Source organism: Carlito syrichta, unplaced genomic scaffold (assembly GCF_000164805.1).
Source record: "Carlito syrichta isolate Samal-C Ts95f unplaced genomic scaffold, Tarsius_syrichta-2.0.1 Scaffold314870, whole genome shotgun sequence".
Taxonomy (NCBI): Eukaryota; Metazoa; Chordata; class Mammalia; order Primates; family Tarsiidae; genus Carlito; species Carlito syrichta.
The window spans coordinates 35,878-51,165 of NW_007258966.1; the positions used below are offsets into that span (position 1 = coordinate 35,878).

Below are 15,288 nucleotides of genomic sequence, written 5' to 3' on the forward strand. Positions count from 1 at the left end.
AGCCACCAAGCCTGGTGAGTTTTTTTTTTTTTTTTTTTTTTTACATCATGAAACAGTATTGGAATTTGGCAAATGTTTTTTCTGCTTTAATTGGGGGTTTTCCTTCATTCTATTAATGTAATATATCCACACTGATAATTTTTTATGTTGAGCCATCCTTGTATTCCAGGGATAAATCCCACTTGATCATGGTATACAATCCTTTTGACATGCTGTTGAATTCAATAAGCTAGTATTTTGTTAAGGATTTTTGGCACCAACATTCATAAGGGATATTGGTCTGTAGTTTTCTTTTATTGCAGCACCTTTGTTTGGGTTTGGTATTGGGGTAATCCTGCATTATAAAATGAGTTTGGAAGTATTCCTTCCTCTTCATTTTTTTTTTTGGAAGAGCTTGAAAAGGAATGGTAATTTATCTTTAAATGTTTTCTAGAATTTACCATGTAGCCATCTGGTCCTGAGCTTTTTTTTATTTGGAGATTTTTGACTACTGAGTCAATCTCCTTACTAGTTTCAGGTCTATTTAGATATTCTATTTCTATGATTCAGTCTTGGTAGGTTTTGTCTTTCTAGGAATTGTCCCATTTCATGTAGGTGTTCCAATTTGTTTGTGTATACTTGTTCATAGTACTCTCTTAGAATTCTACCTACTTCTGTAAAATCAGTCATGATGTTTGCTCTCTTATTTCTTATTTTAGTTTTTTGAGTTTATTTCTTCTTAATCAATCTAGTTAAAGGTTTCTCAATTTTGTTTATCTTTTTGAAGCACCAGCTCTAATTTTTTTTTCTTTTAAATTTCCTCTATGGTTTTTCTATTCTGTATTTCATTTATTTCTGCTCTAATCATTATGATTTTCTTCTTTCTGTTAGTTTTGGGTGTGGTTTGTTCTTTTCTAGTTCCTTAAGCTCTAAAATTAGGCTTTTGATTTGATATCTTTCTCCTCTAACATAAGCATTGACAGCTATTAAGTTCCCTTTTAGCACTGCTTCCACTGGATCCTGTAAGTTTTGGCATGTTGTAGTTTTGTTTTCAATTGTCTCAAGATATTTTCTAATTTCCTTTGTGATTTCTTCTTCATCCCATTTGTTGTTCAAGAGTGTGCATTTACAGAAACAAAGAACAGAGTACCATATGTTATCACTCATAAGTGGACCTTGAACAATTATAATACTATAAGAAAGTGATTGGCAGTAGTGGGAAACTGTCAGGGGAGGGGAAGTGGGATTGGCAGTTGAAATAAACTGTTAGGGGAGGGAGGGGCATACCTCATCAACAAGGGTACCTGCATAATCAATGTTTGTATACCTAACCCTGAATTGTGCCCCACATCTTTATAATAAAAAAATAAAAATAATAAAAATAAAAGAGTGTGTATTTAATTAAACATACTTGTAGATTTTACAGTTTTCTTTCTGCTGTTGATTTCTAGTTTCATTCCACTGTGACTGGAAAATATATGTTGTATAATTTTAATATTTTTAAATGCATTAAGACTTGTTTTGTGACCTAACATAATGTTTAGTCTGAAGAATATTCCACATGCACTTGCAAAAATGCATATTCTATTGTTGTTGAATACAATGTTTTTTGTATGTCTGTTCAGTCCTTTCATTTTTTTGGTAAAATTAGATTATTTGTTTTCTATTGAATTATAAGAGTTATTTATATGTTCTAGATCTAAATCCCTTATCTGATATATAATTTGGAAATATTTTACTTCATTCTGTGGATTGTCTTTTCACTTTGTTGATGGTATTATTTGCAGCAGAGAAAAATTAAATTTGATAATAGTCTATTTTTTCTCTGGTTGTTTGTATTTTTGGTGTCATAGCTAAGAAACCATTACTTAACCCAAGGTCAAAGATAAGTAAGTTATCTTTTCTTCTAAGAGTTTTAAAGTTTTGGTTTTAAAATTTACATCAATGATCCATTTGGAGTTAATTTTTGTGTATGGTCTGAGATGGGCATCCAAATTCATTATTTTGCATGTAGATATCCATTGGTCCCAGCCTCATTTGTAGTAAAGACTATTCTTTACCCATTTGAATTGTTCTGGTAACTTTGCTGAGAATCAGTTGAGCAAATATGTATCAGCTTATTTCTGGACTACTATTCTATTCCATTGATTTCTTTGTCTAGCCAATGCCAATATCACAGTCTTGATTACTGTAGCTTTGTAGTACATTTTGAAATCCAGAAGAACGGGTCCTCCAGATATTCTTTTCAAGATTTATTTGACTATTCTCGGTTCAGTGCATTTCCATAGAAATTTTAGGATACATTTGTCAGCTTCCACATAAAATCTATCCAGGTCTCTGATAGGGTTTCCATTGAATCTGTAGCACGATTAGATCTTAATAAGGAGTAATGAAGGTTAGAAGCATTATATGGTATTAAAAGACCATTATGCATTTACATACCTCCACCGAATCATTAAATTTGAGTTGTAGAAATCTCAGATACCATCTACCCTAGCTCCATCATTTTCAACATAAATAAATATTATGTATAGAGTGTCTTATAATTTGAAAAATGTTTGTGCAAAACTTTGCACCATAACTGTGAAAAAGGTAGGATAGTTCTTTTTCTACTCATTTTATGGACATAGTAATGAAGATACAGAAAAATTAAGTGATTTACCAAGGTCATGTATAAAGTCCCAGGACTCAAACTTCTGACTACTGACTCCTTGTCCAGGTTTTTAGTATATTACAGTAACCATGTTTTTTGATTAACAAAGTAGCTATCTCATAAATGATGTCATTTATAAAACAAATTATTGAACTGATCTTTTACCACTATCCCAACCACTATCTCAACAATCATTAGTTATAGAAATTTCTCTTAATGCTTACTCAATCAGATTATTATAGTTCTTGAAACTTTTCTTACTCTTTTCCCTCATAATACAATGACTGTTTATTTTTCATGGTAGTGTAGGACTGTAAAAATGAAAGCACAAATTGAAATTATGTAAAGTAATTTAATATCCATGAAGGAAATTATGATTATTCCAAGACCTTTAAGTTTTTTTCAAAACATTAAAATTCTTATTAATGTCAGTTATACATGCATAGAGAAATAAAAAATGTAAGCTAATATTTAGTACATACTAATTTTAAATATTAGAAACACTGAGAAATAAAGTGCTTTAGTCATTTGTTAAAAAAAGGAAAAAAAATTATCATGAGTAGTTTGAATAATGTCTCTTTTCTTTTAATCGTTTAACTTACAATATGGAGCACATATCTTTTCTATGCCTTGGCACAGACATTGTCTCACTGTTTCTAAACTTGGATTCGTTTCCATCATTTTAACCTTTACACTTTCAAACTTGTGAAATATCTCTGAGAGTTCCTTTCATGTGAAGTTTTTTTCTTTTTTTATGGCAACACTTACTCTCCATCCTTTTTACCACTGGGATCCAAGGACACAACAGACTACATTCTTTGTCGTCAGTAGATGAACTAAACAGATGCACGGTGACTAACCACTGACAGAATTTGAAAGAAATTAAATGACTGTTCACTGATTATAATGCACATCAGTTATTCACATGGTGATTTATGAACTAAAGAACTAATATGCAATAGTAATTAAATTCTAAACCATGCTGTTGTGGATCAGTGTTAGTTAACTAAGTCACGGTAACTAAAATTTGCACATATCAAAATTGTGCAAAGATTGCCTATGCCTAATAGAACCCAGCTATAAAACCTTATTTTTTCAATGTGTTACCCTTCTAATATACAATAATACCATTTGAAAGAAACAGCAGGCTACTTCACATTATTTCCTTGTTTCATCAGCTCTGTACATTTCCAAATTTAGTGTAGAATTTGCTTACTGAAATATACTTGTAGATCACATAGAAAAGTTAAAAGTTAACCTCTTGTTTGAATATTTCAATATACCTTGGACATTTACCAATTGAAACATATTTGTTGCTACTATACATTAATAATTTAAAGATAATTTATTATGGTAAATTTGGTCCCATTATACAAATACTAAAATTTACTCGGCCGGGCTCAGTGGCTCAGTCTGTTTCCCAGCGCTTTGGGAGGCCAAGGTGAGTGGATTGCCTGAGCCTGCAGGTTCGAGACCCGCCCGGGTCATTTGGTGAGACCTCATCTCTACAAAAAAATCAAAAATTAGCTGGGCGTGATAGTGTGCGCCTGTAGTTCCGGCTACTTGGAAGGCTGAGACAGAAGGATCGCTGAAGCCCAGCAGGTCGAGGCTGCAGTGGCTGGGAGCATGCCCCTGCACTCCAGTTTGGGCGATGGAGTGAGATTTCAACTCAAAAAAAAAAAAATTTACTCATCACAGAGAAATTATACATGAAAAAGTTTGGAAAAAAATGTTAATGGAATTTTAAATCAGTGAGTAAAGAATGGAGTTTGTAGCAAATGGGGCTGGGTCAAGTAGATATTTATTTGGGAAAAACTTAAGTTAGTTTCTTACTTCATACAACATATAAAAAATTTGATGGATTAAAGATGCAAATTTAACAATGAAAACCATGCAAATACTACAAGAAATATATAAATTATTATAATCAAAATATGTAGACGTCTTCATAAGTAAAATATATTTTTTAATGTGTAAGTCAGGTCTCAAACCTTCCTTACCTCTCAAGGAATGAATTTACTTTTTATTTTTAAAAAATTTTTATTATAAAGATATGGGGTACATTTCAGGGTTAGGTATATAAACATTGATCATGCAGGTACCCTCGTTGATGAGGTATGTCCCCTCCCTCCCCAAGCAGTTTCCCTCAACTGCCAATCCCACTCCCCTCCCCTGACAGTTTCCCACTACTGCCAATCACTTTCTTATAGCATTATAATTGTTCAAGGTCAGCTTATGAGTGAGAACATATGGAACTCTCTTCTTTGTTTCTGTGATAAATGGGCTCTTCCCCAGACTGGGAAGCTAAGCAGGGCCGGTCATGGTTTGTGCTTAGATGGGAGACTGCCTTGGAAGTACCATGCTCCTGATCATTCTCACTAAACTTGTTTGTTTCAAAAGTTTTCCTGTCTCAGTGTGTAGCAATTACACTTTTCAGTGGCTCAGGCTAAAAACTTTGGTGTCATCCTTTACTCCTCTCTTTCTCTCATGTTCCATAAGCAAATATTCCTAGCTCGACTTACATAATATAGTCAGAATTTGACTATTTCTTATCACTTCCACTGCTACCTCCCTGATTCAAGCCATCAACATTTCTAGCCTATCTTATATAAATATCATCATAACTGCTCTGTTTTCATCCTTGTTCCTCTATGAGCTACTTCCAAAACAGAAACTGTGATACTTAAAATTAATGCACAATAATTTTACTCTTTCTATTAGTTCCCCATTTAATTCAGAAGCAAAAGCCCTTACTATGATCTATAAGGCCCTAGATAATCTGTGCCCCATCACCAACTTAATCTTATCACTCAGTATCACCGCACTTTTTCTGCTTAATGCACAATGGCCTCATTTATGTTCCTTAAACATGTCAGGTATGCTCCCACCTCAAAGTCTTTACATAGTTCACTCCCTTATTTCAGTGAGAACACTGCTCAATTATTAATTATCTTATTGGAGAGACATTCTCCTACTCATATATTACAAAACATAGTTATTCCCAGAAATTCCCATCCTCAATCTTTGCTTTACGTTCTGCCATGAGATTTATCACCTAGCATAATATACACATTTATTCTGTTTATTATATGTCTCCTTGACCAGATATAAGCTCCATTCAGGCAGTAAACTTGTCTGTTTCGTTCATGTTATAACTCCAGCACCTGAAACAGAACCTGATACATCATATATACTCAACAGATATTTTATGAATGAATAAATGAATGAGTACAAAATTCACATTACATATGTGAAAAAATTTAAACATCTACATAAGAAATACACAGTAAGCAATGTTATAAGACAAACAACTGACTGGGAGAAAATAAGTGCAGCATCTTCACTGTTTGTATTATACTTTTAAAAATTAGTAGGGGCCATTTTGCCATTGCCTACTAGACTCTGGTGTGGTCATGTGTTCTTTGAACTATGGCTGTCACCATGCTTCCTGGTTTTGGCCCCCTTCCCTGCATTGAGGAGGTGAATCTCCTCTTTCTTTCTCACTCTCTCTCTCATTTATTTTTTAAATAAATTATATCTTCTTATCTAAAAAAAATCAGTAGGAATAACATAACTAAATCCTCTCCTTAAAAAAGAAGCAAAGAATGTGAATAGGTGATTTATAGAAGATATATACACATATGAAACCTCATTTGTAATCAGGAACATTCATACATAAACAATAATGATATATAACTTCACCCATTAGATTAGTGAAATTAAAAAAAGATAACACTCAGTATTTGTAAAATGAGGAGAAAATAGAAATTTCTTACACTAATCATGAAAGTATTAAAGGAGTAGAGTTATTTAACAGAAAAATTTGACAGTAACTATCACTATTAAAAAGGCACCTATATACTAGAATCCAGCAACTCTGCTCAGAATTTATTCTATGGCATTAGTTACCAAAGATTCTTAAGATATGTAAGTAAGATATGGATAAGAATCTCCAGTGCAACATATGCTTCCAGTCATGAAACTATAGAAACAACTTTAGTATTCATAACAGGTTAAATTATTTATAGTGAACCCACACAAAACATACTATATAATTATGAAAAATAATGAGGCATGTATTTATAAGCTTTTAAACAGAGTTTGCAAAGACTTACCAAGTGATGATAGATACATATAGAGCAAATGTACACTATGATTTCATATATGTAAATAAAAATGTAAGAAGATATTTACATTTGGAAGATTCAGAATCATTTCATGTATCAACAATTGAGGAAAAAAGATTTCCATGTTAATTATGATATGGTTTTCATCATAATATGAATTCCAGTAGCAGATACTTTTTAGTGTAAAAATGAATCTTAAAATTAATGAAATCTTATATATACAGATATATATGCATCCATAAACCTTTTTATGGAAGAATATATGAGAAACTGCTAAAAGCAGCTACCATAGGAAAGAACTGGGGGCTTGAGATTTCTGAACATGTAGAAAAATGACTTCTCATTTCACATATTTTCATATTAGTTGTATTTTTAAAATCAAGTTCATATGTTACTATTATCATAAAAACTTAAAGGCAAAAAATTAATTGACTTATCCTTTGATTCAGTAATTTCTCTTTTAGGAATCTATCCAGTATAAATCGTTATACATGTGTCCTCAGATATAATGTACAACGACAAAGAAAATTGTCTAAGATATATTGAAAAAAGAAAGAAAAAAGATATATGTGAGAAAAGAAGGTACAGAATAGCATGTATACTATGATTCCACATATACAAAATATGCAGAAAAAACAAACTTCTATATGCATGTATATAAAAGTGCAGAACAGGAGATTCAAATTTATACATCAATTATTGACAATAGGCCTTTACAGGGAAAGGAATGGAGAAAAGAGGATGGGACATGAAGATTTTCACTTTTACTTTTTATATTTCTATATTATTATATTTAATAAAAGTATATATTCATATATTACTGGTAAAATCTAAATATAACAAAGAAAAGCAAAATTCACTTCAATAAACTTTACATTGTTAAACTGTAATTAATATGCAAAACTTTTCTTGATTATCTCTTTAGTATGTTGACCAACTAACCAAACTAATGTCTTTTTATATACTATAATACAGAAATTACCTTTAAGTATAATTCAGTAAATTCTTATTTCAGAGGGAATTTCCACTAATTCCATGCAAACTGAAAACTGTAATTCCTTTTATAATACTCCTTAGCTTTATGATCTGACTGCATGATTAGGTGAGTTATTACCTTTTGACATGGAGCTAAGCAGTTGTCAATAAATCCCTGTTGAGTACAACGATTCTAAAACAAATTCTGAATTTGATTACTTGAGAAATACCACCAAAGTTTTCACGTTGACCAGAGGAGTAGAGGGGAATGTATAACTGTATTCAGAGAACTATCTTAGATAAGCAGTTAAGAGTACTACTACATTTTAATTTTTTTTTTTTTTCGTTGGAGTCTCACTCTGTCGCCCAGACTGGAGTGCAGTGGCCGCTCCCAGCCACCGCAGCCTCGACCTGCTGGGCTCCGGCGATCCTTCCGCCTCAGCCTTCCGAGTAGCCAGAATTACAGGCATGCGCTACCTCGCCCGGCTGATTTTTTGATTTATTGTAGAGATGAGGTCTTGCTGCGCAGGCGGGTCTCGAACCCACGGGCTCAGGCAATTCACTCACCTCAGCCTCCCAAAGGCACGGGATTACAGGCTGAGCCACCGAGCCCGGCTCTACATTTTAATTAACCGTTTAGGTTACTGTGTCTATAGGCCTTTTCATAATTAGTTAATAATAATATTAAGACAGAGACCAACAACTCCATCACTAAAAAGGAAACACCAAAAACAGGCAAAACTATGTTGTTGGTTAATATAAATGTACTCAGAGATTAAGAGAAGAGAGATTTGTGTATTTACCCACTTTTGAATAGGGCTGCTTTTGTCCTTTCGGCACATATGAGTACCTTGTAAATCCTAGATATTAGGCCTTTGTCAGATATACAGTTGCCAAATATTTTTTCCTAGTCTATGGGCTGTCTCCCTGCTCTCTTGATCGTTTCTTTTGCTTTGCAGAAGCCTTTCAGTTTGATGAGGTCCCACTTGTCTATCATCTCTTACAAACTGGGCATTTGGGGTTTTTTTTTTTAAATCAGGAATTGGTTGCCAGTTCCAATTTCCATAAGGGGGTCTCCTGCATTTTCTAAGATTCTTATAGTTAGAGGTTTTACGTTTAGGTCTTTGACTCATTTAGAGTTAATTTTTGTGTATGGTGATAGGGAGGGGTCCTATTTCAAACTGCTGCATATGATCAGTCAGTTTTCCCAGATATACAGGCAACCAACAGACACATGAAAAAGTGCCCAGCTTCACTAATCATCAGAGAAATGCAAATCAAAACCACATTGCGATAACACGTAATCCCAGTAAGAATAGCCATCATTAATAAAAACAAACAACAATAGATGCTGGCAAGGATGTGGAAAAAAAGGTACGCGTCTACATCGCTAGTGGGAATACAAACTAGTGCAACCTCTTAGGAAAACAGTGTGGTGATTTCTGAAAGAACTAGAAATTGATCTTCCATACGACCCAGTAATCTCCCTATTGGGAACATACCCGGAGGAACTCAAGTCATTCTACCAAAAAGATACCTGCACACACATGTTTATTACAGCACTATTCACAATAGCAAAAACATGGAATGGAACATGCTGCCCATCGAAACTGGACTGAATAAAAAAAATGTGGAACATATACACAATGTAGTATTATGCAGTCAAAAAGAAAGACAAACATATGGACTTTCCAGCAACTTGGATGAACTTAGAGTCTTTCATAGTCAGTGATCTATCACAGAAACAAAGAACAGAGTACCATATGTTCTCACTCATAAGCGGACACTGAACTAATATCACAGTGCTATGAGAAGGGGACTGGCTGTAATGGAAAACTGCCAGGCAGGGGAGGGGTGTGGGATTGGCAGCTGAGGGAAACTGCTAGGGGAGGGGGGCACACCTCATCAACAAGGGTACCTGCATAATGAACATTTGTATACCTAATCCTGAATTTTACCCCACATCTTTAAAATAAAAGATTTAAAAGTTAAAAAAAAATCTAGAATAAAAAAGATAAAAGAGAGATTAAGATAAGAGGTTAAGAGGGAAAACAAAGAAATCAAAAGGTTTTTTTCTTTTTATTTTTATACTGACTGCAAACCTTAAGACAGATTTTCTTATAAACTAATAGAAAAGAGAAGGAACAGAACTCTTATCCAAAATATACCATGCCATTTTATAGTCTGTTTAATGAAAAATTAAGAATGAGTACAATATTAAAAAAATCACATCCTCTCAGGCATATGCCTGGAATATAATTACCTTTGGGCCAGGAAGACCTGGAAGACCAATGCTTGAAACACCAGGATCACCTTTGTCTCCTTTCTGTCCAGGTAATCCTGGGGAGCCAGGTTGTCCAGGAGCTCCAGGAGGCCCAGGGGGTCCTTCTACACCCTGAGGGCCTGTTGAAAATATGTAATATAGAATTATTTTATACAAGAATTTTATCTGTGGCATAACTCAGATGCATATGACTAAGCAAAAAGATATATTAAAATTCTGCAAACCCTAATTTATATAATAAGCTTCACAACCATGTTTACATAAAAACCTATTTTTTGGAAGTTTAAATGGAAAGAATATAGTTAAAGAAAAGATATGTTTGTGAATTCTAACTTCTAAGGTTTCCAAGGCTTGGTCCCTTAATTCTCACTTCAAATATTTATATAACAAGGAAGCTCTACCCACTGATTACCTTAGATATTGTCACAAACTGTTTATATCAAAATTAATTTCTTCTCTGATTAAAACAATAGCAAATCACCTTCCATTAATGGAACTAAATATCTGAGAGACTTTCATCACTCACCTGGAAAACCCATATCACCCATGGTTCCTTTAAGTCCAGGAGGTCCTATAAGTCCTGGCTGCCCAGGGAGACCAGGGTTACCCTTAGGACCTACAAAGGTCAAATTGGTGAAGTTAAGACAAGTCAGCAATATTAGTGTTGCAGTTTTTGGAATGGGCAGTAATTGAAATACAAGCATGGGGTTGATTAGATTAAATATTAATTATATGATTAAGGTCCATAGATATAACTCAGTGTAAAACAAGCAAGAGTTATGGAAGAAATATCCTTAGGAATATATTACAATATAGTCATGGTGAAGTATGAACTGAAGATGGTGGCCAAGCCAATCAGACTATGTGAGTCCTTGTGTGAGTGACTGAGTGTACGGAAAATTTTCTGTATATGTTGGTGAGTGTGTTGGTGTGCAAGTGACTGATTAAGTGAGGGCTCAGGAGCAAACTGCCAGGGCTCTCCTGGTGCAGCAGTTGGTGCCATAGTTGCTTGGCTGGGACCCTAGTGCTTCCCGAGATGCAGAAGCCAAAGGCCATTTTTTAAAACAAACAAAAACCTTCCTGGGAAAAAGATGCTGGGAGAGACTGACTAAGTGGGGGTTGATGAGCAAGTGGTCAGGGTACTCTTGATGAAGCAGCTGGTGTTGCAGATGCTCTGCTTGGTCCCTGGCACTTTCTAGGTCACAGAAGCTGAGTGCCATTTTTTTTAACTGACAAAAGTTTTGCTGCAAAGATGGCAGTGAGAGCCTATCAGCTCCAGTCTCTGCCTAACCACTACATCGGGAGAGACTGCTGGCCCCATCCTTTGCCTCACCACTTCAGCGACTGGCTGGACACTGGCAGCAAGGGCTGTGGAGGGAGCCCAGAGACAGAGTCCGACAGGAGAAAATGAAAGAAGCACCCTGCTATCATCTTGAAAATGGGGCAGGAAAGTGCTCTTTTGCTCACCATGGAACAACAGACCTGATCTCTGTGACCAGTGGATCAACTACTCGGGGATTGACTGAGACCCAGAAGTAATAATATCCTGAAAAAACAAACTTCGGAGGACCAGGACAAGTACTGAATCTCAGATGCCCCACGCCCACACTGATTCAGCCATGGGACAAAGGATGTGGCCAGAAAAGGACAAGGAAGACCTCCAGAGAGATCAGTGGGAGTACACACATGTACCCATTGCATCATCATATAGAGTGGTGGTGAGGAGCGGGTCTCAGGGAAAACATACCACAGTCAGTGAACACTGTGATTAGCAATAAATTTCTAAATCCTAGTTCCCCATTCTCTACCTAATTCGACTTTCAAAACTATAAGAGACAGCAAAGTTTCCCACCCACAGTCCTGTTTCAAAATAGAACAAGGCGGGCTTGGTGGCTCAGCCTGTAATCCCGTGCCTTGGGAGGCTGAGATGAGTGGATTTCCTGAATCTGCAGGTTTAAGACCTGCCTGGGCAACTTGGTGAGACCTCATCTCTACAATAAAACAAAAAATTAGCCGGGTGTGGTAGTGTGCACCTGTAGTTCTGCTACTTGGAAAGCTGAGGTGGAAGGATCGAGTCCAGCAGGTTGAGGCTGCAGTGGCCGGGAGCAGCCACTGACTCCAGTCTGGGCGACAGAGTGAGATTCCAACTCAAAAAAATAAAAAATAAAAACAAAATAGAACAAATCCAGAACCCAGATCAGGGAAGAATAGGGGGCTGAGCAAACATTAGAAGTGAAAGCCTCTCCCACAGTCACTGAATAACAGAACTAAAGAGAAAAACAAGAGATCTGTCACAAATGAGGAAAAACCAAAGGAAGATCTCAGGCAATTTCAAGTGTACCAAAGACAAAACTCCTGTAAAATAAGACTTCAGAGCCCAAACAATGGAAGTCACCAACGACCGACCCCAGAATATGACAAGGATTAGGGAATGGATGGAAAGAGTGAATAAAATTCAAGAAAGACAAGATGCAACACTGAAAGAACTTGTAACAGAGATTTTGGCAATAAAAAATTTCACCCAGGACATACATAACAAGATGACAAACATGTAAAGCAGAATAAATATAGCTAAAGAAACAATCTCAGAACTTGAAGACCAGAACATGGAATTAACCTGATCTGTAAAAAACAGAAAGAAAACTCAGAAAGAAAGAACAAAGCCTACAAGAGATGTGTGATTATTTCAAGAGACCGAACCTATGCCTGATTGGTATCACAGAAGAAAGGGAAATGGAAAACAACTTGGAGCAAGTATTCCAGGTAATCCAAGAAAACTTCCCCATCTCACCAGAGATGTGACCAGCCAAGCACAAGAGATACAGAGAACCTCCACAAGACATCAAGTGAGAAGACCAACCACTAGACACACAGCAATTCGCCTACACAAAGTAGGCACCAAAGAAAAAATCCTAAAGGTAGCAAGAGAGAAAGGTCAGACTACCCACCAGGGAAAGCCAATCAGAATAGCAGCAGACCTATTGACAGAAACACTATAACCAAGAAGGGACTGGAGACCTATATTCAAAGTCCTCAAAGATAAACAATTTCAACCAAGCATTTCCTGTCTAGCCAAGTTCATCTTCATTAGTGATGGAGAATTAAAATCCTTCCCAGACATCCAATCCCTAGGAGAATATGCAACTTCCAGACCAGCTCTACAGGAGACACTTATAAAGGTATTAGACAGAGAAGAAAGAAAAAAAAAAAAGAATGACTACACACTTCCCAAGAGAACAGCAGAATACAGAAATCAACAGAGAATACAGTGCAACAAAAAACTTGAAGAAACACATATATATTAACTCCAAAGCCAAAAGAAAACAAGCAAAGAAAAATACTTTATAAGAACCCCAAGACAGGAATAAACAATCACATTTCAATAATCAGCCTGAATGTGAATGAACTAACTGCACCACTGAAAAGACACAGAATGGCAAACTGGATAAGAAACCATGACCCAATTATTTGCTGCATCCAGGAGACTCATCTCACTACAAGGGACACACACATACTCAAAGTGAAAGGATGGAAAATGAGTTTCCAGGCAAATGGATCACAAAAGAAGGCAGGAGTCACAATCTTAATATCAGACAAAATAACCTTTAAGCTATCAAAACTTTAAAAAGATACAAAAGGACATTACATAATGATAAAAGGTTCAACTCATCAACAAGAAATATCCATTAAACATATATGCACCCAACACACGAGCACCAGCAATCATAAAGCAAATACTAAGTAAATTAAAAAAAGATATTGACTCTAACACTATTATAGCAGGGGACTTGAATACTCCACTAACAGCTCTAGGGAGTTCATCAAGGCAAAACAAGGAGATTCAGAACCTAAACTTGACACTGAACCAAAAGCACTTTATAGATACCTACAGAATATTCCACTCAACAAACACAGAATATACATTCTATTCATCACCACAAGGAATGTACTCCAATATAGATCACATCCTTGGCCATAAATCAAGATAAACAAATTCCATAAGGCTGAAATATTGCCATGCATGTTCTCAGACCACAGTGGAATAAAAATAGATATCAACATCAACAAAATTTCCCCAAAGTCCACAAAGACATGAACACTAAACAGCATGATGCTGAACAACTATTGGGTCAACACTGAAATCAAGACAGAAATTAAAGATTCCTGGAAGCAAATGAAGATGAAAAAACAACTTACCAAAACCTCTGGGATGGCATGAAAACAGATCTAAGACGGGAATTTATATCTCTACAAACACACATCAAGAAAATGGAAAGATCACAAATTGAGAGTCTAACCTAAGGGAGCTGGAAAGAGAAGATCACCAAAACCCTAACTTTAGTAGAAAAATTCAAAACACCAATATAGGAGACCAAATATGGGACACCGAAGACAAAAATATCATAGAAAAACATAAAAAAAACCCAAAAAGTTGGCTCTTTGAAAGAAATAACAAGATTGATGGACCTCTAGCCAGAATGACCAAGAAAAAGAGAGTAAGAGTCCAAATAAACACAATCGGAAATACAAAAGATCAAATCACAACTGACCCCAAAGAAATACAAAAGATTATCAAAAATTACTATGCACACCTATATGGAAACAAACTTGATAACCTAAATGAAATGGAGGACATTTTTACATCACACAACCTCCCCAGGTTGAAACAAGAAGACATTGAGGCACTAAGTACACCAATACCAACCCAGGAAATTGACACTATCATAAGAAAACTATCTACAAAAAAAAAAAAAAAGCCCTGGACTAGATCGCTTTCCAGCAGAATTTTCCAAAATGTGTAAGGAGGAGCAGATACCAATACTACTGAAAGTATTCCAGGCAATTGAGAAAGATGGAATTCTCCCCAAATCATCTTATGAAGCTAACATCACACTGATACCCAAAATGGGTAAAGATCCAACAAAAAAAGAGAACTACTGGCCAATATCCTTTAGACGCAAAAATCCTCAACAAGATTCTAGCAAATTGGATCCAAAACCACATCTCAAAAATCATCCACCATGACCAAGTAGGCTTCATCCCCAGATGCAGGGCTGGTTCAATATTCGCAAGACCATAAATGTAATTAAATACATCAACAGCCGGGCTCAGTGGCTCAGCCTGTAATCTCGTGCCTTTGGGAGGCTGAGATGAGTGGATTGCCTGAGCACGCGGGTTCGAGACCCGCCTGGGCAGCGAGACCTCATCTATACAATAAATCAAAAAAAATCAGCCGGGCATGGTAGCGCATGCCTGTAATTCCGGCTACT

General features: G+C 35.8%; 1 protein-coding gene across 1 annotated transcript in view; it reads right to left on the reverse strand.

The window, feature by feature from the left end:
* Window positions 1-15,288, reverse strand: part of COL4A5 (collagen type IV alpha 5 chain) — a gene marked incomplete at its 3' end in the record, with an annotated part of 248,542 nt that overhangs the window by 34,641 nt on the left and 198,613 nt on the right. Inside the window, exons 35-36 of the mRNA XM_008072191.2 lie at window positions 10,545-10,634; window positions 9,998-10,137 (exon numbers count right to left, since the gene is read on the reverse strand). Of these exons, the coding sequence (XP_008070382.1) occupies window positions 9,998-10,137; window positions 10,545-10,634 (230 nt within the window). The remainder of the gene's footprint in view (window positions 1-9,997; window positions 10,138-10,544; window positions 10,635-15,288) is intronic.